The 21,061-nt window shown below is 47.3% G+C and overlaps 8 protein-coding genes across 8 annotated transcripts; 5 read left to right on the plus strand and 3 right to left on the minus strand.

Moving 5' to 3' along the window:
* Positions 1-4: 4 nt before the first annotated feature.
* Positions 5-649, minus strand: N7511_008304 (uncharacterized protein; the record flags this gene model as incomplete). The annotated part of the gene is made up of 1 exon (XM_057130681.1): positions 5-649. One exon carries the CDS (start codon positions 647-649, stop codon positions 5-7), a length of 645 nt encoding a protein of 214 aa, XP_056982464.1.
* Positions 650-1,339: 690 nt separating this feature from the next.
* Positions 1,340-1,966, plus strand: N7511_008305 (uncharacterized protein; the record flags this gene model as incomplete). The annotated part of the gene is made up of 1 exon (XM_057130682.1): positions 1,340-1,966. The coding sequence occupies one exon, from the start codon at positions 1,340-1,342 to the stop codon at positions 1,964-1,966; it is 627 nt and encodes a 208-aa protein (XP_056982465.1).
* Positions 1,967-2,626: 660 nt separating this feature from the next.
* On the plus strand, positions 2,627-4,169 carry N7511_008306 (uncharacterized protein; the record flags this gene model as incomplete). Its single annotated transcript, XM_057130683.1, has 3 exons — positions 2,627-2,773; positions 2,826-3,197; positions 3,246-4,169. 3 exons carry the CDS (start codon positions 2,627-2,629, stop codon positions 4,167-4,169), a joined length of 1,443 nt encoding a protein of 480 aa, XP_056982466.1.
* A 979-nt stretch (positions 4,170-5,148) lies between these two features.
* On the minus strand, positions 5,149-6,300 carry N7511_008307 (substrate-binding domain of hmg-CoA reductase; the record flags this gene model as incomplete). Its single annotated transcript, XM_057130684.1, has 1 exon — positions 5,149-6,300. One exon carries the CDS (start codon positions 6,298-6,300, stop codon positions 5,149-5,151), a length of 1,152 nt encoding a protein of 383 aa, XP_056982467.1.
* A 2,768-nt stretch (positions 6,301-9,068) lies between these two features.
* Positions 9,069-9,974, minus strand: N7511_008308 (uncharacterized protein; the record flags this gene model as incomplete). The annotated part of the gene is made up of 4 exons (XM_057130685.1): positions 9,069-9,182; positions 9,252-9,728; positions 9,821-9,862; positions 9,921-9,974. 4 exons carry the CDS (start codon positions 9,972-9,974, stop codon positions 9,069-9,071), a joined length of 687 nt encoding a protein of 228 aa, XP_056982468.1.
* Positions 9,975-10,954: 980 nt separating this feature from the next.
* On the plus strand, positions 10,955-12,891 carry N7511_008309 (ABC transporter; the record flags this gene model as incomplete). Its single annotated transcript, XM_057130686.1, has 6 exons — positions 10,955-10,991; positions 11,056-11,248; positions 11,332-11,693; positions 11,754-11,838; positions 11,890-12,761; positions 12,836-12,891. 6 exons carry the CDS (start codon positions 10,955-10,957, stop codon positions 12,889-12,891), a joined length of 1,605 nt encoding a protein of 534 aa, XP_056982469.1.
* A 3,131-nt stretch (positions 12,892-16,022) lies between these two features.
* Positions 16,023-17,393, plus strand: N7511_008310 (acyl-CoA dehydrogenase family protein; the record flags this gene model as incomplete). The annotated part of the gene is made up of 2 exons (XM_057130687.1): positions 16,023-16,341; positions 16,396-17,393. 2 exons carry the CDS (start codon positions 16,023-16,025, stop codon positions 17,391-17,393), a joined length of 1,317 nt encoding a protein of 438 aa, XP_056982470.1.
* A 400-nt stretch (positions 17,394-17,793) lies between these two features.
* On the plus strand, positions 17,794-19,798 carry ilv3 (dihydroxy-acid dehydratase ILV3; the record flags this gene model as incomplete). Its single annotated transcript, XM_057130688.1, has 4 exons — positions 17,794-17,861; positions 17,924-19,314; positions 19,368-19,686; positions 19,744-19,798. 4 exons carry the CDS (start codon positions 17,794-17,796, stop codon positions 19,796-19,798), a joined length of 1,833 nt encoding a protein of 610 aa, XP_056982471.1.
* Between the last annotated feature and the right edge of the window lie 1,263 nt (positions 19,799-21,061).

The following is a 21,061-nucleotide window of genomic DNA, read 5'->3' on the forward strand; positions in this document are numbered from 1 at the left end:
AGAATCACAAAATAGGATTTGTGTAAATCTCAATACAAGCCTTATCGACAAAGTTGGTCCATCCAGGATATTTTGCCAGAGGAATTATTGCAACCCGATCACCAGCTTGAAGGCCCCTGAGCCACTGTAGATCTTGATCATCTCGATAAATAATCTCATGATGCTTCGTGTCTTTCGACGCATGGATATTCGTCATGAGACGAAGGTCCTCTCCTTGGCAGAGATCATGTCTGCCATCTGGCCTCTGAATCCCAAGCTCGAACCACGTCCAAGAGTTTCGGTAGCTACCATAATCTTCACGGTAGCTACTCCATCCCTGGTCATGACTCCAGATATCGATTCTAATCTCTCGGACTGGAAACCGGTCACCCTGGATACGTCTGGATGTTAAGTATGAGGGTCGTTCCTTGCAGTCAAATTCTGTAAAGGCTAGTTTGTCGTTTCTGTACACTTTAGAGCGAATCCAGTATTGGGCGTGTTCCAGGACTTCTAAGACAAGTTCAGACGGTAGCCGTTGCCGCAGAATGTTGAGAGCGGCAACTGCATCTTCTGCATGTCTTGGATAGTATGTCTCGTCCTGATCAGCTGATGCTGAAGTGACCTCATTCACGGACTTGACTGATTGAGGTGTGGAGTTTGATGCACCCATTGCGAGGGGGCTTCGGTGGTGGGTTCGTATGGAGTACTGGTGGGGCCAGACTGCAAGTAATGAGATAAGGCTTTAGTTCCGTTATATCGGGGAAAATATAGGGTAAGCTGCACTAATAGTTTAGGCTCTTCAAGGAGTGAGGTGTTCACTTGTGTTCGCTCAACGTGAAGCTCATGCCCCACCTTTGGGGCTTGGCATGGTAGCCTGGATTTGATGGCACCCACCTGCATTGGATCGCGATCCAGTCAAACCTGATATACAGACTAAGGGTAATTCACTCTGAATTAGTATCTTAAGTGGCCGCATGTGAATTGTTTATATCGATCTTATGCGCTCGACACGTCCATCGGGGATCAACTCAAGTCCATGTTATTTGTTTTGCTCTACTAGTGTCCAGAACAAAACAACTGAGCATCGACGTTTTGAGACATCTGACTACAATATTAACGCAGTGATTTAACCAGTCTACCTATGAATTTGCAGAAAACAAGAACGAGGTCAGTGTTCGCTGTTTTTGACCATATTGAGTCTAGCGCGGACCTTGTCTAAAGCTTCGCTTTTGACGACTACGTGATATTGTAGTCGAATATAATACAGTGACCACCACCTTTGGATTTTCTCTCTCGGTCCAGCTTTGTCGCAATAAAAGCAGCTTGACTTCTACATTTTCCCAACTGCCACATTGTCGCGATGTCAGAAAGTACCAGCCAAGGGCTTTCCTACGAGCTCGTGTCCAAAGGAAAGCTCCAGGAGTACTGCATAACAACGCCTGAGCCTCAGAAGATCCCGGTCTACTTTATTGAAACCCACGAAACTCTCTCAAAACACAAATTCGACCTCATCCTCCATCAAGGGGACCCCAAGACGGGAGAGATCCTAGGTGTGGCCAAGATGCACCGTCGCGGCTTCACTATCGGAGTTGGTGATCCAGCCGAAGAAATAGAGGGCAAGCAACTGACTTGGGAGAGATTGGAACGACCAGAGAGATACAGTCACAAAGTGTATCACTTCGATTTCGGAACCGGAGCCACGAGAAAGACATATACATGGCGGAAGTCGTATCGCTCACTTGGGAGGCTGAAGGGCATGGAACTTCGCGCGGGAGGAATCGAAGAAGAGAAAGGGCAGCTCCTGGCAACGTGGCTAGGAAGTAACTCTTGGAAGATGAAATATGGCCGCTTGTATATCACACAAGTGGCGGATGACGGACAAAACCGCGAATTACCAAGTGAGGAGCAGACCAAGAAGTGGGGTTTGATGGTTTGTTTGACTACATTTGCGATTATTGAGAGTCAGGTCAGGAGGAGTAAGGGTTAACGTTAAGTGGGCCAAGTGTACTTAAGAGTTTTTCTGATATAGCTAAAAATGAGACTGCTATCTCGGGGCAGATCATTCCCTAGCGGTTAAATATTAAGCCTCTAGGGCTACCATATATGGATTATCTACTCGGTTTTCTTTCATTACCAGTTGTGGTTTCTTCTTCGCCCTTTAACGTTGCTGGGCGCCATAGTGCTAAATCAACGCCAACCCATTTTTTCTCCAGTTTCACGGCAATATTCACCTTTTTCGTACAATGGTATGATGGAGCCCCTCTTCAATGGCGATCTTTACCTCGTTCGGTTACTTCACTTGTCATTTTCTGCGCAGTCGCTTAATTTTTTGGGGCATATTAAACACAAGCGTCAAATGCGAAGCAATGAGGACGCCTTACGGGAGGATCCGACACTAAACCAGCCTCCAGTGCAGCACACATTGCAGCGCAATCCATCAAATTCCAAGGCGATATCAGTCTAGACCAGATAAAGTGGACCTTATTCCGTCGACACATCCACAATGCTTATCTCCGCGGAAGAAAAATTACTTTGCTCCGCTCGTGGGGGCCACGGACCAAATGTTATCGGGAGATCTGCTATAAAACATCCCTTCTTCCCGTGGTAAGAGGGCCATTGACAACTTCGACTTTTGGACATTCTCATCATGTCGATCGTGGAACGTGGGACACCGGGTCCTCAAGATGAGACGAAAAAGTCCGAGACTGTCATTAATGGGAGAGATGTCGAGGAAGTTACGACTCACTCGTACCGACCTACCAGATTGCAGAGCAATATAACTATCATCAGTTGCGTAAGTCATGGGATGAAACGTGTGGATGATGTCCGGTTGCTAAGTTTTCTAGTACATTGCCAACTTCAGCGATGGATTCCAAAACACCCTCGCTAATCCTACCAATGTCATCTTCTCCCACGTCCTTGGCTCTGATAATTACTCTTCTGAAATGAAGACGCGAATCAGCAATTCGTTGCTTGTTGGTGCTATTCTTGGTGTTGTGGCTCTCGGATATACGTCTGATATGTTCTCGCGACGGGCGGGATTACTGTTCACTTCCTCTCTTGTTGCCATTGGCACATTGATGTCGGCACTGGCTCTTCACGTGCATCCCTCCAGCAATATGTTGTGGTTTTTTGTCGTTGTTCGTGGTATTGCCGGATTCGGTGTCGGAGGTGAATACCCTCCTAGTGCGGCGGCCGGTATTGAAGAAACGGATGATGTGAGCCCTCTCAGTTTGGAACACTTTTACGCTGGCTGATATTCTTAGATCATGCGCAAATACCGTGGGCCCATGTTTGTTTCATTCACGACGTTGATGGCTACCACCGCTGGTCCAATCCTGATGATCATCTACTTAATCACACTAATCGCCACCGACAACAACCTCGTCGTCGCTTTCCATGCGATTTATTCCATCGCAACTCTTCTCCCAGTTGCCATCATCGTCCTTCGACTTTTCATGGTCGACTCATCGCTCTTCCACTATTCCAACCTGACCCGCCAGCCCAAATCCCTTCGCCTGTACATGCTTCTGGCCAAGCGATACTGGTGGAGACTATTGACAACATCGCTGGCATTCTTCCTATACGATTTTGTCAACTTCCCGAACAGCATCATGTCCAGCACAATCATCTCCTCGCTTGTCAAAGACCACAATGTGCGAACCACAGCCATCTGGCAGGTTATTCTCGCCGTGCTTCCAGTTCCCGGCGTGATAGTTGGAGCTTGGCTCACAAATGCCATTGGACGGCGTTGGACCGGTATCGCAGGATTCGCAGGATACGTGGTTCTTGGCTTTATCATTGGCGGAACATACACCAAGCTTTCTCAAAACATTGCTGCATTCGTGGTTCTGTACGGCTTGTTGCAAGCATTCGGTCATATGGGACCAGGTGCTACTATTGGGCTTATCTCTACTGAGGCTTTCCCTACTGCGATGCGCTCAATGGGATACAGTGTTGCGACAGCTTTTGGTAGAACTGGCGCTGCAGTGGGAACGCAGTGTTTCTCCCCCCTGCAAGACCGTGCTGGTAACAGCTCCACCTTCTACCTGGCTGGAGCAATTTCTATCCTTGGAATGGGAGTGTATTACTTGCTTCCTGAGAGTGGAGAGTTGGATTTGGAAAAGGAAGACAGGGATCTCAAAGAGTATTTGATGCAGCACGGCTTTGACACTGATGTGAAGGAGTAGAGGACTATGAAAACTCAAAATAAACACGCATATATAGAACTTAGACGATAGATACCCAGGGGACATTTCGACGTGAACGAATATCATGATGATGCACAGTAGATAATCGATCACCGATTTCAATTATCAATCCAACTCTTGCACAACTTGCGCCCAGTCACCAAAGCTCTAGCCCCCCGGCACACTATGTTCATCAAACGAACCGGCCATAACAACTCGATCGGAGGGTAGAAAAGGTAGTATAAGAAAGATATATTAAGAAGGTTACGATGATCGTCTACTAGGTTTAATCTAGTGTGTAAATATATAGGAAAAGCTTTACTATTTTAGATTGTAAAACTTCCAATTTGAACGGTATAACATGATACTAGTTAATTTAAAAAAATGTTAAGTAGTATTAATCACGTATAGCGTTAATCAATTTCCTTTCTGACGTTTTTTAGGTTATCAGGGTCGAGATCATCAAAGGGAATCTTGTCAGGATCAACCTCAGGTGGGGCTGTCGAAGCCTCCGTGCCTAACAAACAAAACGACTATTGAGTCCTTATACTTCATTACAGGCACTGGATCATAGTGGGGGAACTTACTGCTAAAATATGGAGTGACAAGGACCCAGCCGGTTAGCATTGTTTACCAAACAATTGGACCCCTTACAACCATTGCGGGTTGAACCTCGAAAACATAGTATCGCAATAGTTTTTGAAATCAAGCCACCCCATTTGCGGGTTGATTTATTGGCTTGGTTTTGCGGCTATTGGCTAACTCTACTCTCTATTATTCAAACTTGAGACTTGACACCATTATTTGGACAAAGATTGGGTGGGAGATATCGATTTCATTCTAGCTAATATCGAACAAAGTCGCAATTCTTACAATTTGGCCCCACCAGAAGTCTACGATATTGGGTAAATGGCCGAAGTTGGCCATGAAACACTCGCCCGTCATGGCCTAGGCGCTCATCCCACTGATCTCAAAATGGTCAAAGCCTTGATCGAGGCAGAGACTTGACTCCCCGCGCAAGTCTATGGTGACTCTCTGAGAAAGTGTTGTTCGCAAGAGCGGCGGCTGTGCTGATGTCCAATGCAAGGGCGAACGACGCAATCAGCCCCGCCAACTGCTGTTTCTTGCCAGATCCGACACAATCCAACAATTTCAGGCACTCCCTTTGGGATTCATATCCTGTGCCTCCTCCAACGACCCCCACTGGCAATGAAGGGCAATATAATGATATTTTGAGATCTTTTGTTGCGTGGTCGTACTCAGGAACAAGGTGAGTCCAACTTGCCTCGGCAATACTTCCAGCGTCCTGGCCAGTGGCAACAAACATTGCTGCGATAATATTTGCGGTATTGATATTATCTCCAAATTGTCCGTTTCGAATGCCCCCCTCCTTCAGCGTTTTGCACAGAATGTACAATCCGTGTGAAGTGCACCCGAGGACGCTTTCACAAACTTCGTTCGAGAGACAACCCCACACAAGTACTTCGACTCCCCTGCGACCTTTCACGTTGCCCCAGCTTGCTTTTTTATCCGACGCCAGTTGACCTTCAATCATAGTATGCTTCACTTGGTGCTTTCCTCCTCGCAAAGACTCCACCAGCTCATCACAAGCTTTCTGTGTTGCAATAGTGACCATATTTTGACCAGTAGCATCGCCGCAATGATAACTGATGAACAAGTGCACAGTTGAGCCGATGATATGCGGAGTCATTTTCTGAAGACGTAGATGCCGGCTTGTCGACTCGGCTACTTTGGCGAACTGTTCCTGGATGTCAGGAACAGACCTTGCAAAAGCGATAGCCTCCTTCGGAGACTCAAAACCTAATACAGGAGCGCGAGACATGCCGTCACCGAGAATATCAAACTGGAGACCACCACAAAGGTTAAATGCTTTACATCCCCGGGAGCAACTTGCTACCAGGGCAGCCTCGGTGGTTGCCAGAGGAGCGAAAACAAGCCCAAGCTGACGGTCAGGTCCGGTAACTTGCAATGGACCAGCAATCCCTAGCGGTACCTTCACAAATCCAACACAATTCTCAACCCGTACGTGCGAGGTATCCTTGGGGTCTCCCGCTATAGAATTGAGGTCGGAAGGGAAGGACTGAGATAATTTGTCTTGCAGACGATCCATTGCGACTGAAGTACTGTTTATTCTTTTGAAGGCAACACTAAAATGGATCAGTTATAGTTGAAACAGTAGTAAAAGCTTTGGGGAACAGTAAATACGTACGAGTTCGTCTGTCTCCGGTTTGAAGCACGGTACTTAAGTATATTGTAGATGGAGTGAGATTGTTATCTTTGTCGTATCAGAATTATTCCTGATTTTCCAATGTTCTTATGTATTGAAATTTTGGTTAAGACAACGCAAATCGGTCCACCCGAGAACTCCCAGGAGCCACTTTGCTGACCGCCTCATGTTACTCAAGGGGCCACTTTGCTAACCGCCTCATGTTACTCAAGGGGCCAGTTGATGTAAGGTGTCGTAGGAATGCTGCCCCTCCTTTTACTCAGCTAACTCAAATGATGTCAAAATATGCTTATTATAAAAGCAATCCAGCTATGTACTCATAGAAAAGTGCCTAAGTATACAATACGGATATTGTTAGTTCCCTGTTCATAATGGCGCTTCAAGTTCTTTCGCCCATACTGTGCATGTTTGCCCAATATGGGTTCGCAACCATATTGATGGCAACAACAGCAAGATCTCCATCAAATACGGTATTTGCTCTCTTGATATTGGTCTTTCTTTTGCACATCGAAATGTCCACACTACCAGCTCTTTATGGCAACCAGCTCTTGGAAGGACCCCATGCTTTTTTCTCGCTTGTACGGACGGTGCATATCATCTATTTAATGTGCTTCCTTGAAGTCGACAAACATACCCTTGCGAAAATGAGCGCAGGTGATTCCAGCAAATTCCTTCAAACAGCGCGTCTTGCGCTCCGAATTTCCACAACTTTGCGTGGAATAGGAACAATCTGGGAAGTGAAGAGAGACTTCCCCCCATTTCCATCTTGGATTTTAGCCAAAAATGGTCAGATCATCCGGGCTCGCTTTTTACTTCGCCAGATCGCTATAGTGTTATGGCAGTATCTGTTCCTTGACCTTCTCTACTACGGCTTTTTCGCAAAGTTCCACGAGCTTCCAATCTATAAGGACGCCCCCGGAACAGAATTCGTGGTATACAGAGATCCTACATTCACGCAGATCGCAACCCGTCTGATTATAACACTTGCGCTCGCCACGATATTGAGAACTTGGTTGGATATTACGTACAGATGCTTTTCTGTCGTTTCTGTCGCGGCTAGCTTGACATCGCCTGAAGAATGGCCACCGTTATTTGGAAGGTTCTCGGATGCATACACATTCCGGAGGTTTTGGGGGTAGGTTACAAAATTCCTACATTGTTTTTCTTTAGCCCGTTAACCACTCTACAAAGGAAACTATGGCATCAGCTTCTCCGTTGGCCAATTCAGCATATGTCCAGATTCATCAACCATGATATCCTCGGCTTTGCACCCAAAACTTCAGCCGCAGCATACTCAGAATTGGTGCTTATCTTCACTCTCTCTGCTGCGCTTCATGGTACTGTCGGTGTGTGGATTAACGCGCCGGGTATGGTTGGTCTAGCCGCTCTTCTCGGTATAACACCTTTGGTAATAATATGTGAATACTGGGTAATGGAGTATATGCGGAATACAGAGAACAAGGTATTGCTTCAGCTCAAGCGGTACAGTATGTTATGTCAAGTCATAGGGCACCTTTGGGTCTTGTTTTGGCTGTATTTAACTGGGCCCTGGTTTGCATATCCTCTCGTGGGATTGCCTATCCATGCTGTTCCTGTGATCCCATACAGTATCGTGGGGAATTTTGGGCTGGGCGCGGCTACCTTGAATGCCGGGGCCTCAGGTTTGTTACTGCATTCTATTTTCAAGTTGGACCTATAAGAAATTTGAACTTGCACGATCGAACATAAACTAAGGAGAACTTCATTCTATGGATATTTCCTAACCCATCCACGTAAATATAACTGTGAAAGCTATCGGATTCCTAAGATACCGTACAGCTTACCTCACTGTCTCATTACGAAGTAGTCAGCCAACCTAAGCTACTTCGGCTCGGCAGGAAATTAACAATCTCCCATTGGTGATTACAAGACAAAGAGAAGACAAATTCCCACAGTAATGGTGCGGGGTGGCTTACATAGGAATGGTGATTAGTCGTGTCGAGCATGCGCACGACGGATAATGAGACTAAGAGTGTGGGTTTGGAGATAGAGTATGTACAAACAAAGAGGGAGATACACAAAACGAGTCTATGCAGCACTCCCAGGCAAACACGGACCAATGTGCGTGTGGACCAGCCAGAGAGACCGTACAGCACTTCATATTCTGATGTCCAAGATTGATGGCACACCGGACGGAACTTCTGCAATGTATCAACACTCACCGAGGAGACACATTACTATATAGTGTAGTGGGGAAATCACGAGATTTGTATGAATACTGCCTTAGGAAGTGATGTCCTCGAGGGAAGGATACAGGCAATCTACGACTGTAGAGAATGATAGACAATTATAGTAATGCCACTTATTTCTTGATTTAAGATTTAAGATTATTATGCTCCTTGATATAGCATCTGCCTATCCCTGATAGGCGTTATCTATCTAGAGCGTATAGACCTGACTTGTTGTTGGTTTTTTTTGCCACCATTTGTCGACTCGTCTGTTTTGACTAGACTGCCATCGAGCATATCCCATTTCAATAGATTATTGATGACCTGTATAGTAGATCAGATAGAGTTACCCTTTCGGGTTAACCGCCAGGGATTAATAGATAGTGTGTATACACGGACAAAAAGTGATATTTGGAATAATCATCTCGAGGATTTGCAACTGAGTCACTTAACGAAATCGTAAACAAACCGCCCACAGATATATTTGACTTCTGCCCCCGAGACAGCCACCCTGCGCGTAAAGTATCGATGTCCATGTATCATCTCAAACCCCCAGACCTATTATAATCAGTTGACGTCCACAAATTTTGAATAACAAATGTCATATGAAGCTGATTGATGGCTAACCTGCTCTGCTGTCCAGCCCAACTCTACACTCCTCTCAAACGAATGCACCCACAATCCCCCACTCTGCGACTGAGCCTGGTCACTCTCTGGTTCCTCGACAAGGAATCCTCCAGAAGAAGGAACGACTTTACTTTCATCGGGAATTGTCTTTCCTCTCAAAAATCTCTCAACATCCGTACCCGATGACTTTGTCTGTACTTCAAACACCGGCCCCAAGCTGCTAACATCCTCCGTGCCAGAAGATCCTCGTACAAAGACACTCCGGAACAGTACGGCCCCAAAAAGGTAATCTGAGTGGTGCCTCGTCTCTCCGTCTAGCGTGCGCTTTTCAATAGTTGAAGCCAACTTGCCCATTGATGGGGTCTGCAAGAACTCAATCGTAGCGGTGGGCTCTAGTCCTGTGGAATAGGATGTGGAGATTCTCAGGCAGATGTCTGTGAGGGCCAAGGCCTTGCGGAATATCCAACTGACATTTTGCTATGTTCATTTAGCTTTTTGTCTTGAGTACATCTTCGGTAGGCTCTTCTCGGGGGTTGGGGGGATTTGTACTATTAGTACGAGACACGTACTAGCTTCAGAACGGGATCTATCTCACTTGACAGGGCTTTGTTCTAACCATGCATTAGTCAATTGTTTGGTGATAAAATTTAAAAGACAAAATATCCATACCAAGATCCAATTCCCATTGAGGGTATCAATAGTAATATTGCGGGGAGTAGCCATGTTGGAGTCTTTGATAAAAAAGCGAAAAGCGATAATTACTTGTATAACCTGCCGGTGACGCAGGTGGTTGGCGATCGAGAGATAAATTACAGAGAAACATGAGAGGGGAAAAATCTAGAAACTTGGAAAAAAGAACAGTCAGCATCGTGACACAAGCATAGCATCAGCCTGCCGATAATCTTCGAATATGTATCACAGCATTGTCTAGTTTAGTTAGGAATTTTCATAATGGAAAATGCTGCCCCCTTGCTATCTACAAAATTCAAGTTGTGAGACCCTCAACAAAGAACATGTAATACAACATGACAATGCTAGATATAACGTTAGTTCTTTTAATGCATGATCTTCAGTCTTCAAGTTATAATGTGGAAGAGTAAGAGGAAACCAATTGTCAGTTGTTCCGTAGATTGGCCGTCATATTAGTGCTGCTGTATCGCTGTGAGAACAACTTCATGGGGTGATGTATGTGACGGTAAGATGTTGCAGTAACCTTGGGATAAAATTCACCCCATTGAGTGCATTCCGCAGTGGATAAGGCTGTAAGGGGGAGAGCATTTCGTCAAGATTGCAAAGACTAAATTTATTATACGCAACTTTATCCCAACATCTTGGATACATGCAATTCTATTGTCATGTTCCAAGGCCATGGCCACCGATGGGAACCTTAACCATCAAGCCGGTACGATGGTGGAGGAATGCGCAACCCATTTCCCCCCTTACGTCTACTTAGTATTATATTGTTTTGGTTGCATATCTTCATTGATCGTAGAAACCCTGCACAACCACAAACACCGGCAGTCTGAGGTTCTGTCGGTATGTAAGAACTATCATTTCTGTAGATCCATGTCTCTCTATTATCGGCTCCTATAATTTTTTTCTTTCTTTCTTCTGCCGGTGTTTCTGCGACACAAAATCCAGATTTTCCACGCCAGCCTTGAGTTGACCATATATTTACCCGATTTCGCACCTACTGTGTGACAATGTCCTCGTCGCCCAATACAACATGCCTTGCAGGAGGTAAGGGAAGCCCTTTGTCGTCAACGGTAACCTGTCTTGATGGATTCTATTGCCCATCCAATAGCTTGGAGAACCCCCCGGAGATATGCCCTCCCACTTCCGAATGCCGCATGGTGCGTCTTCAAGAGTATCACAACACCTGCGAGCACGCACAGGGCACCTATGAACCAATCGTCTGCCAACCAGGATATTACTGTTCCTTGGGAGGACAGACCAAGACTCTATGCCCCAAAGGGCACTATTGTCCACTGGGAACAGTAGAGCCGTGGAAGTGTGCCAGGCTTTCGGCTTGCCCAGAAGGGAGTGAAAAGGAGATTCCCATTGCTGGGCTCTTCTGTAGCTTTTTGCTGGACATTGTGGTGGTTCTTGTGGTTGCGCGACCATTTCTCTCGGGTTGGATATCCTACCTTCGGCGTGGGAAGTTGAATATTGGAGCGAGATCTCGGGGGCAGCTTGAGCCAGACTCGGAGAAGGCAACAAAATGCAGAGGAAAGAATACACCTGCGGTCCACATCGATACAAACCTTGATATCAGTCGGTTCTTCAACCCAACCGGTTCTCGTTCCGCATTTACTGGCAATGAGGTGGTCTTCCGCGGCCTCAGTATGCGTCCGACTGGGTCTGATATCGAGACATTGTGCCCCCAGGATGGCGTTATCCCCGCTGGCTGCTTCTTGGGAGTGATGGGGCCGTCGGGGTCTGGTAAATGTCAGTTTAGTGTCGAACACCGGGAACTGTTTCGTTTCTAACCCACACTTATAGCAACCCTCGTTAACATACTAACCGGTAGGGTCAAACCGACTACCGGATCAATTCTCATTGATGGCCATGCGACCCAAGCAGCTGAGTATCTCCCCCCAGAGTCTAATAGACCTGGCAGTTCTAATCCCAAATGCAGATTACGCGATGTCCTGGCACTCGTCCCACAAGACGATATCATCCTCCCCGATATGACTGTTCGAGAAAATATCCTACACTCATCCCGGCTCCGAATCGGGGGATCCTGGAAAGACAGTGAGATCCAAGAATTTATCGACCACCTGATATCAAGGCTGGGGCTCGATCATGTATGTGATCGACTCGTGGGCGAAGTGGGCGAAAAGGGAATCTCCGGGGGGGAGCGGAAGCGCGTCAACATTGCCCTAGAGCTGGCTGCCGCGCCCAGTATCATTGTCTGTGATGAGCCAACATCTGGCTTGGACGCAAAAAGCGCATTCTCACTGATAAATCTGCTCAAGTCCTTGAAAGAGTACAGTGTCACTGTGATTTGCGTGCTTCATCAACCAAGACCCGAAATATTTGCGTCTCTTGACAATCTACTGCTATTGGACTACGGACGACAAATTTATTTTGGCGCGGCCGCCGCCGCGCAGCAGTGCTTTGAGGATGCAGGGCATCATTTCCCTACATCAGTCAATCCAGCCGATGCGATCATAGACATCATATCATCCCATGATAAGATTAACAAAATTCAAGCCTCAAAAAGCGTTTCTGAGTCGGCACAACATAATTCGCCCTCCTCATTACAATCCATCAAGCTAAGACGTGCGCCATGGTATCGTCAGGTGCTCTTGACCTTGTTGCGAGGCCTGAAACAACAAACAAGACAGTATCCCAGCTTCATTCTCGAAATTTTGACCGGAGCAGGTACAGGCCTTTTGATAGGGATGTCCAATTATGAATTCAATGGACACCTGTTCCAGGGCTTGTTCCATCCCCCATTTCAACCCTTATCAAGTCCTGTGAGCTACCGCCTTCTGACAGAGCAGGGTATGCTACTCTGCCTAACCATTGGTACGAGCCCTCTTCATTACACGATGGCATTCACTAACTATCAACTTCAGGGTGTGCGGCTGGTCCAGCAGGTGTCAGAACTTTCGGCGACGAGAGTGCGTACTAGCCTCGAGCATTATGTGCGGAAGACTAACATCATTCTCCCAGAACTGATATTCACTAGAGAATCTTCGTCTGGTCATTCTAAGAGTGCCTACTTCCTCGGCAAGATTCTCTCAACCCTGATTCGCATGTTTCTATCGGCACTACACTTTACAGCCTTTTACTTGATACTTACGACGCCCCTTGTGTCGTTCCAAACTCAACTTATTGTGAATCTGCTATACTTTTATTGTACGTCTCCTTCTTAAGTATCTACGCCTGATGATTCTTACTAGGAGATCAGGTATATACGGCGCAGCCACCATAGTGTCTGCAGTAACTTCGCCGAAAAACGGACCATTGATTGCCATGCTGACTAGCGTCTTTTTCTGTGCATTTTCGGGTTGTGCGCCCCGCCTTGCTACAGTGAAGGGTTGGAATCTTGCATGGCTGTGGTACATCTGCCCTGGTGTATGTTTTCTCTTCCTTTTTTTCTTTGACTTGGAATTGATCAAAACCTCCATTAGATTTGGTTATCGGAGGCCAACTTTAATGAGTATACAAGTCCCCTGGATTACCTATACGATGTTGGACCGGCGGCAGAGGTAACGGGATTTACTAGAGGGAGGACTGGGTTTGATTTATGGTACGTTTCCTCGAACTAATTGATCTCTTCGGACTTTTATTTGTTACCATTGTCGCTAACTGTGGGGCCAGGATACTATTCGTACTCGGAACGAGTTATCATTTGGTGGCCTTCTTTCTGTTTATGGTTTTCTTACGACGGCGTTCTGATTAAAGATACACTTTTGTCCTTACTTTCTATTGCGTTCACGCTGTATAGTGCCAATAACGGCTGTATGGACTACAATCTCGTGGAGCCGTTGGCCAGGCCGCTTTCGGAGTTTTGGTGGTCATGTCTCTCGTACGGTTTGCCATATATATGGCTTACGCGGTCACTAACAGGGCACGCACACCGAGCTATAGTATATTCAACGAGGTGGTTCCAAGTGCCTCCATAGTAGGGCTGTGACAAAAATTTCGGCCGGGATCATGAATATAGACATTTGCGAAATTGGATGATGATTTTCGAAAAATGAGGGAGGGAGGAGGAGTCTAAAAAAGTTAGAGAGTTGCGACGGATAGGCATGCAAAGAAAATGACTTTACTGCTGATTTGCCGAGAGAATCTACCATCTTAATATTCTGATTAGAATCACAGCATGTTCGTTGTTTGATCTGACCAGGACTAGCTGGCCGATCGTGAGCGATGTTAAAGCAACATTCTGAGTGGCTTGATGTAATAGACAGGTGATAGTTGACGATGTGTTCTGCTTGAATATTTATCTACCTTCGTAATCGCAAAGACTTCATAAGCCGACTCTAGAAATATTTGAGCTATCCAGAAATCACTTAGCCCGAGGAATCATATATACTCCGTAGACTCTCCATTCCCACTACTATCAGAAACCCAGTCACGTTCCTGTTGAAAGATCTATCAGCCACGGCAATACACGCCTTGGCCCCCGGAATTATTTTTTCTTAGGGGGCTTTAGTTTGGGTTTTGAGAGCACACAGGCAGCTTCCAGGAGCCACAGAGGCCCCGGGAAATCCGACGTTGCTTCTGGGGCTTAGTGCACCCACCTCGGGGAACCAAATTCCATCTGCTTGTTGAAAGTGGTATTAACTCCTGAAACCTCAAGCTAGGGCTATAGCTGGCTTTTGCAGGGGTGTTTAAATAATAACGCAGATTTGTGCGCCGGTCTAGTAAAAGTGGATTGTGAGGGATTTCCGCGACGAACCTACATCAGTGGAATGGCCGGCTACAACTTTAGGTAGTATATAGTCGGCAAGGCTGCGAGTTACCTATAGAAGCTTCGATATACCTGTTAGGCTCTTATTCGCTTCAAGAGACTATAAGCTCTTAAAAAGTATGGTGGTACGTATATCAGTACTCCACGTATCGCGTATGCTTTATATACAATCATATGAAATGCCAACAGAGCTATTGGGAATTACTAACCTCTTTTGAGAAATACGACTGGAAAGTTTAGTAGCTAACTAAATCTAGATCGGAATTTCTTGCTTAGGTACGTAATAGGAACCTGGCGAGATACATTGCCTGGCTATATACTCTCAAAGTCATTTATATATTATATTATACACTTCCTATATAATCGTACGTACCCCCTCAATGATATATCCCTTCATTGATAGACAATGCCATATTTAGGCTTCTTGCGAGCTTCCTTCTGCATCTCGATATATTTTGTGGTGAGCTAGCCGCACTTAAACGCAGTATGCTTTGTACCCTGCCCAAAAACTGTTTACTTTTTGCTGCTCGCTTCGATCGATAAGTATAAGTATTGGGGCTAGATAGTACAAGTTGTTGATAAGCCACTCATGCTTGAACCAGATATTTAATTGGATGCATGCTACAGACAAACTACGGCCAGGATAGATATCAAATTAGGAGGCACGTGCAATACCGGGTTTCTCTCGTACAAACGGCGAGAGGAAGAAGGTTATAGTAGAGATTTGTGCCTCAGTGGATACAGTTCGTGGTTGGCAAACCTGCCGTACCTGCCAAGTGAATCTTTCCCCCAATTCAACGCTACCCTCTTTGTTCTGAGGGGCAGTTCGTGCTGGTGTTGAGCGAGCTTTCAAAGCCAATAATCAGATCGGAATACAGTGCATCCAATGTTTTACGAACTGACTTGGTAATCAGCTGTGGGTGTTCCATGACTCGGCCTTCTCGTAGTCCTTCTCTAGTTTGTATTCCGACTTGGTGATATCTTCCGGCTCTCCACTCCTGATACCAAGAGTTGAAGACGTGGTCATCTGTATTTCCAGGATATGTCGATATCATCGAGTCAAATGCGACCATGAACACCCGCACTGTCGCTGCTGCCACCGGTGTATATGCTGCGGAATATGGGTCAAAGATGGAACTGAATCGGCTACTAATATTTCATCCAACTCAGGAACAGAGCTACAGAGTCAAGCAATGGTTTCATGAGCAAATGTTGATAACAGAAGAATCATACAACCGAGAGGGATCACCGCCAAGACCCGGAGTCGGCTATATGGCAACCCCAGACGGGGTATATCTTGCATCCGAATGCTCCAACTATTTCGCACATCAACCACAATTGCAATGTATCGCTCACAATGTCAACGGGCTCTGCGGTCGCAGAGACTTGCATCCTTAAGAATCACATGCCGGACTTCCCCTTCTCCTCAAGCGCGTGCCTTCTCCACCTCGGAGCGGCGCGACATCATGAGTATGACCGGCTTTACAGAGGAACAGCTCACAGTCCGTGAAGCCATTTCAAACATTTGCGCTAAATTCCCAAACACATACTGGCAGGAGCATGACCAGCAAGAAAAAGATCCCAAGGACTTCCATGCTGCTTTGGCGAAGGATGGCTGGCTCGGCATCGCTTTACCCGAACACCTCGGCGGTGCAGGTCTCGGTAAATACGGATTTGGAACAAATTGATTTAGAAACATTACTTATATTGAACTAGGTATCTCCGAGGCTACAATGATGATGCAGACTATCACACAATCTGGCGCTGGTATTGCTGGCGCCCAGGCTATCCACGCAAATGTGTATGCCACACAGCCATTGGCCAAGTTCGGCACCAAGGAGCAGCTGGAAACTACCATCCCAAATATCATTAATGGAACATGGCGGACATGCTTCGGTGTGACCGAGCCAAACACCGGCCTTGAGACCCTCAAGTTGAAAACTCTCGCCAAAAAGACCGAGAATGGCTACTCTGTCACCGGCCAAAAGATTTGGATTACTTGTGCGCAGGTCGCATCGAAGATGATACTTTTGGCCCGGACTACGCCCCTCGAAGAAGTCAAAAAGACAACTGAAGGTCTCTCCATGTTTTGCATCGACATCGACAAGGAGAACTCCGGTCTAGATCTGCGCAAAATTAAGAAGATGGGTGGCTGTGCCGTGGATGCCAACGAGGTTTTCTTCGACGACTATAAGGTTCCTGCCAACACCCTGATTGGCGGCGAAAATGATGGATTCAAAATCATTCTTCACGGCATGAACGCCGAGCGCTGTCTTCTCGCAGGTGAGGCTCTCGGATTAGGCTATGCTGCCCTGGAGAAGGCTTCGCAATATGCGAAGGATCGCGTGGTATTTGGAAGACCGATCGGCCAGAACCAAGGTGTCGCCCATCCTTTAGCGGACGCATACATGAAGTTGGAGGCTGCAAAACTAGCTACCTACCACGCTGCCAGGCTTTATGATACCAACGACGGATCGGTTCCTTTCCAGGAAATTGGTGTGGCATGCAATAGTGCCAAGTACTTGGCTGCTGAAGCCGCTTTCACGGCGTGTGAGCGCGCAGTGTTGGCCCATGGCGGAATGGGTTATGCTGCTGAGTATGACGTCGAGCGCTATATGCGTGAATGCTTTGTGCCTCGCATTGCACCGGTCAGTCGCGAGATGATTTTGAACTTTGTCAGTGAAAAGGTGCTTGACCTGCCGAGGAGCTATTGAAATTGTGTTTAGTAGAGGACATATACAGCTGTAAATACTTCACCTGTGCAAGAATATAAGCTCGGAAGGCATGCTATATTCCGTCAGCCCTGTCTACTTAGCCCATTTCGTGTTATCATATCAATTCAAATTTAACAATTGCCTTTCCAACATCTCTATGTTAATTAAATCCGGTAATACTATATCCAGACTGAACCTCAGTTGTGCTTGTTATGCAGCTGACAACGAGCCGCATACAATTGGCCGCCCCGGGCGGTGGGGCGGGGAGAAGGACTCGAACTCCGACCTTCCTGAGCTCCCGCCTTTTATTTCTTGCTCCCCCTCCCTTCTCCAGATTTTGACTCAATTGATCGTATCTGGTACAGTCTTGTCTCTGGATCTGATCTTTATATCCATCACAATGCTGCCTCAGACTCGGGCGCGCATGCCCGCCGCTCTCCGGAGCTTGACCCGGTCCACCGCGACTGCGTGAGTCCAGTCAATTGGGTCAATTGCGTCAACTGCTTGCTAACTTATGCTTTGCTCTTCAGTCGGACTCTCTCGACTACTATCCCCCGTTTCCAAAATGACAAGGCCCTCAACAAGGTCTCGCGGAACATCACCCAGCCCAAGTCTCAGGGTGCGTCCCAAGCCATGCTGTACGCCGTTGGTCTCACGGAGAAGGACATGGACAAGGCCCAGGTCGGAATTTCGTCCGTGTGGTTCAACGGTAACCCTTGCAACATGCACTTGCTCGATCTGAACAACAAGGTTCGCCAGGGTGTGCAGGACCAGGACTTGATCGGCTTCCAGTTCAACACCGTCGGTGTCAGTGATGCTATCAGTATGGGTACCACCGGTATGCGGTACTCTCTGCAGAGTCGTGACTTGATTGCCGATTCTGTTGAGACTGTCATGGGTGGACAGTGGTACGATGCCAACATCAGTATTCCCGGTTGTGACAAGAACATGCCCGGTGTCCTGATGGCCATGGGACGTGTTAACCGCCCCAGTCTGATGGTCTACGGTGGTACTATCAAGCCCGGTTGCGCCGCTACCCAGAACAACGCCGATATTGATATCGTGTCCGCTTTCCAGGCCTACGGTCAATTCATCACCAAGGAGATCACCGAGCCCCAGCGTTTCGACGTCATCCGTCACGCCTGCCCTGGTGAGGGTGCCTGTGGTGGTATGTACACTGCCAACACCATGGCTTCCGCCATTGAGACCATGGGTATGACCCTTCCCGGATCCTCCTCCAACCCTGCCAACTCCCAGGCCAAGTACCTTGAGTGTCTCGCTGCTGGTGGTGCTATCAAGAGACTGCTCGCCGAGGACATCCGCCCCCGCGACATCCTGACTCGCCAGGCCTTCGAGAACGCCATGGTTGTTGTCAACATTACTGGTGGATCCACCAACGCTGTCCTGCACTTGATCGCCATTGCCGACTCCGTTGGCATCAAGCTCACCATCGACGACTTCCAGGCCGTGTCTGACCGCATTCCTTTCCTTGCTGACCTCAAGCCCTCCGGAAAGTACGTCATGGCTGACCTGCACGCCATCGGTGGTACCCCCGCTCTCTTGAAGATGCTCCTGAAGGAGGGTCTCATTGATGGCTCCGGTATGACTGTTACCGGTGAGACCATGGCCCAGAATCTCGAGAAGCTGCCCGGCTTCCCCGAGGACCAGAAGATCATCCGTCCCTTCTCCAACCCCATCAAGGAGACTGGTCACATCCAGATTCTCCGTGGATCTCTCGCCCCCGGCGGTAGTGTCGGAAAGATCACCGGTAAGGAGGGTATGTCCTTCACCGGAAAGGCCCGCGTCTTCGACAGCGAGAACGACTTCATCGACGCTCTCGAGCGCGAGGAGATCAAGAAGGACGAGAAGACCGTTGTTGTCATCCGCTACTGCGGCCCCAAGGGTGGCCCTGGCATGCCTGGTACGTGAACTTCCATCATTTATCTGTTATGAAACCACTAACAACAATTTTAGAAATGCTCAAGCCCTCTTCCGCTCTCATGGGAGCCGGCCTCGGTAACTCCGCCGCTCTTATCACCGATGGTCGCTTCTCCGGTGGTTCCCACGGTTTCCTCATCGGTCACATCGTGCCCGAGGCCGCCGTCGGTGGACCCATCGGCCTGGTCAACGACGGTGATATTATCACTATTGATGCCGACAAGCGTATCCTCGACATCGAGGTCCCTGAGACCGAGCTCGCTGAGCGCCGTGAGAAGTGGGAAGCCCGCAAGGCTGCTGGCGACCTCCCCGAGACTGGTCTCACCATGCGCGGTACCCTTGGCAAGTACGCTAGGTAAGTTCGCTCGTTATTTTCTCTCTTATTGAGACGTTTACTAACTATATCTTTCAGAGTCGTCCGTGATGCCAGCCAGGGTTGTATCACCGATGCTGTTGATGTAGAGTAAACTTTTCCTTGATTTTTGGTTTCGGGCCTCGTTGGAACATAAAAGCGATTTACCCTTTGGAGCCTGTGTTATATGATATCAATTTTGAATAATACTTTCTATCTTTTCAACTTGGCTTCTTAAAGTGACATTCTAGGTTTGCTGCCCTCATTGTGGCTTGGAATGGACATGTCACCAACGTAAGCTGCATTTTTGTCTCGTACGTTCCTACTGGATGATTGGCATCCATTTCCTGAATCAGTCAAAATCAATCAAGTTCTGTGTTACTTCCTGTTCATGGCTCTGGCTAAGTGCATACAGATAGGTGTATCATTGTTACCATGAATAAAACAAGATTTTTTAGTAACGAGGGATGCTAATGAGAGCTGGATCGGGAAACGACGGACCACTCTTTCCTGAGTCCTCATCGACAAGACCTCTGGAAGGGAAAAAAAAGGCAAATGTAGAGGCAGTCTTCTCTCTCAGGGGACAAGCAAGGAACCGAATGAGCCAGAGCAGCTTATCCATTCGCTGTGACATTCTTCCATGACATGGTTCTTCGCTGCAGGGAGAAATTCCAAACGAGGTCATATGGTAGGATCTGTCTCAGTTGCGTAAGAGAGCCGCGTCGGAACGGCTGTTGCTTCATATAAGTGGGATAGACAACGGTAGACAGACTAGCATTTCGAGTGATTTATCGCAGTTGAAAGAGGATTCAACATGGACAGCAGAGTCTGTGCAGATAGAATCGTGATCATTGTATCGTTTATGCTGGTCACCTGCTTCCTGCATCGGACCGGATTTCGCGCCCAGATTCATCATATAGACCGTGAAGAGTGCAAGACCGAACAGGAATATCTGACATAATGGACTGTCATGGAGATACTTGATATCCACCGATGAACGTGACGACTGAGAAAAGAGACAGTCTCAGTTAATTGAATATACAATCGTCGACAGAATAGATGCTGGTAATGTCGACGGATTATCCAACAGTAACCGCTTTAGAAGAGATCGTCGCGAATGGGGTTTTGTCCTGCCGCAGCACAAGTAAACCAGAAGATCCGAGGGGGAAATTGAGCATTTGTTGTCGAAACAAGCGTGATACTCGGGCGCTAATGATACATGTCTTGATGTCACATGAATTTCTGGCAGCACCTATCTTGACAGGTAACACCGACGGTGGTTTTGGGTTGAGAAGCTGAATTGCCCCGTATAGCGAGCACCATTGCAAACAAGTACTGGTTCGAAGGAGGTTCGACGAACGCACCCTCTTGGACCTAT

The sequence above is a fragment of the Penicillium nucicola genome (assembly GCF_028828085.1).
Source record: "Penicillium nucicola strain IBT 29836 chromosome Unknown utg000008l, whole genome shotgun sequence".
Lineage (NCBI taxonomy): Eukaryota > Fungi > Ascomycota > Eurotiomycetes > Eurotiales > Aspergillaceae > Penicillium > Penicillium nucicola.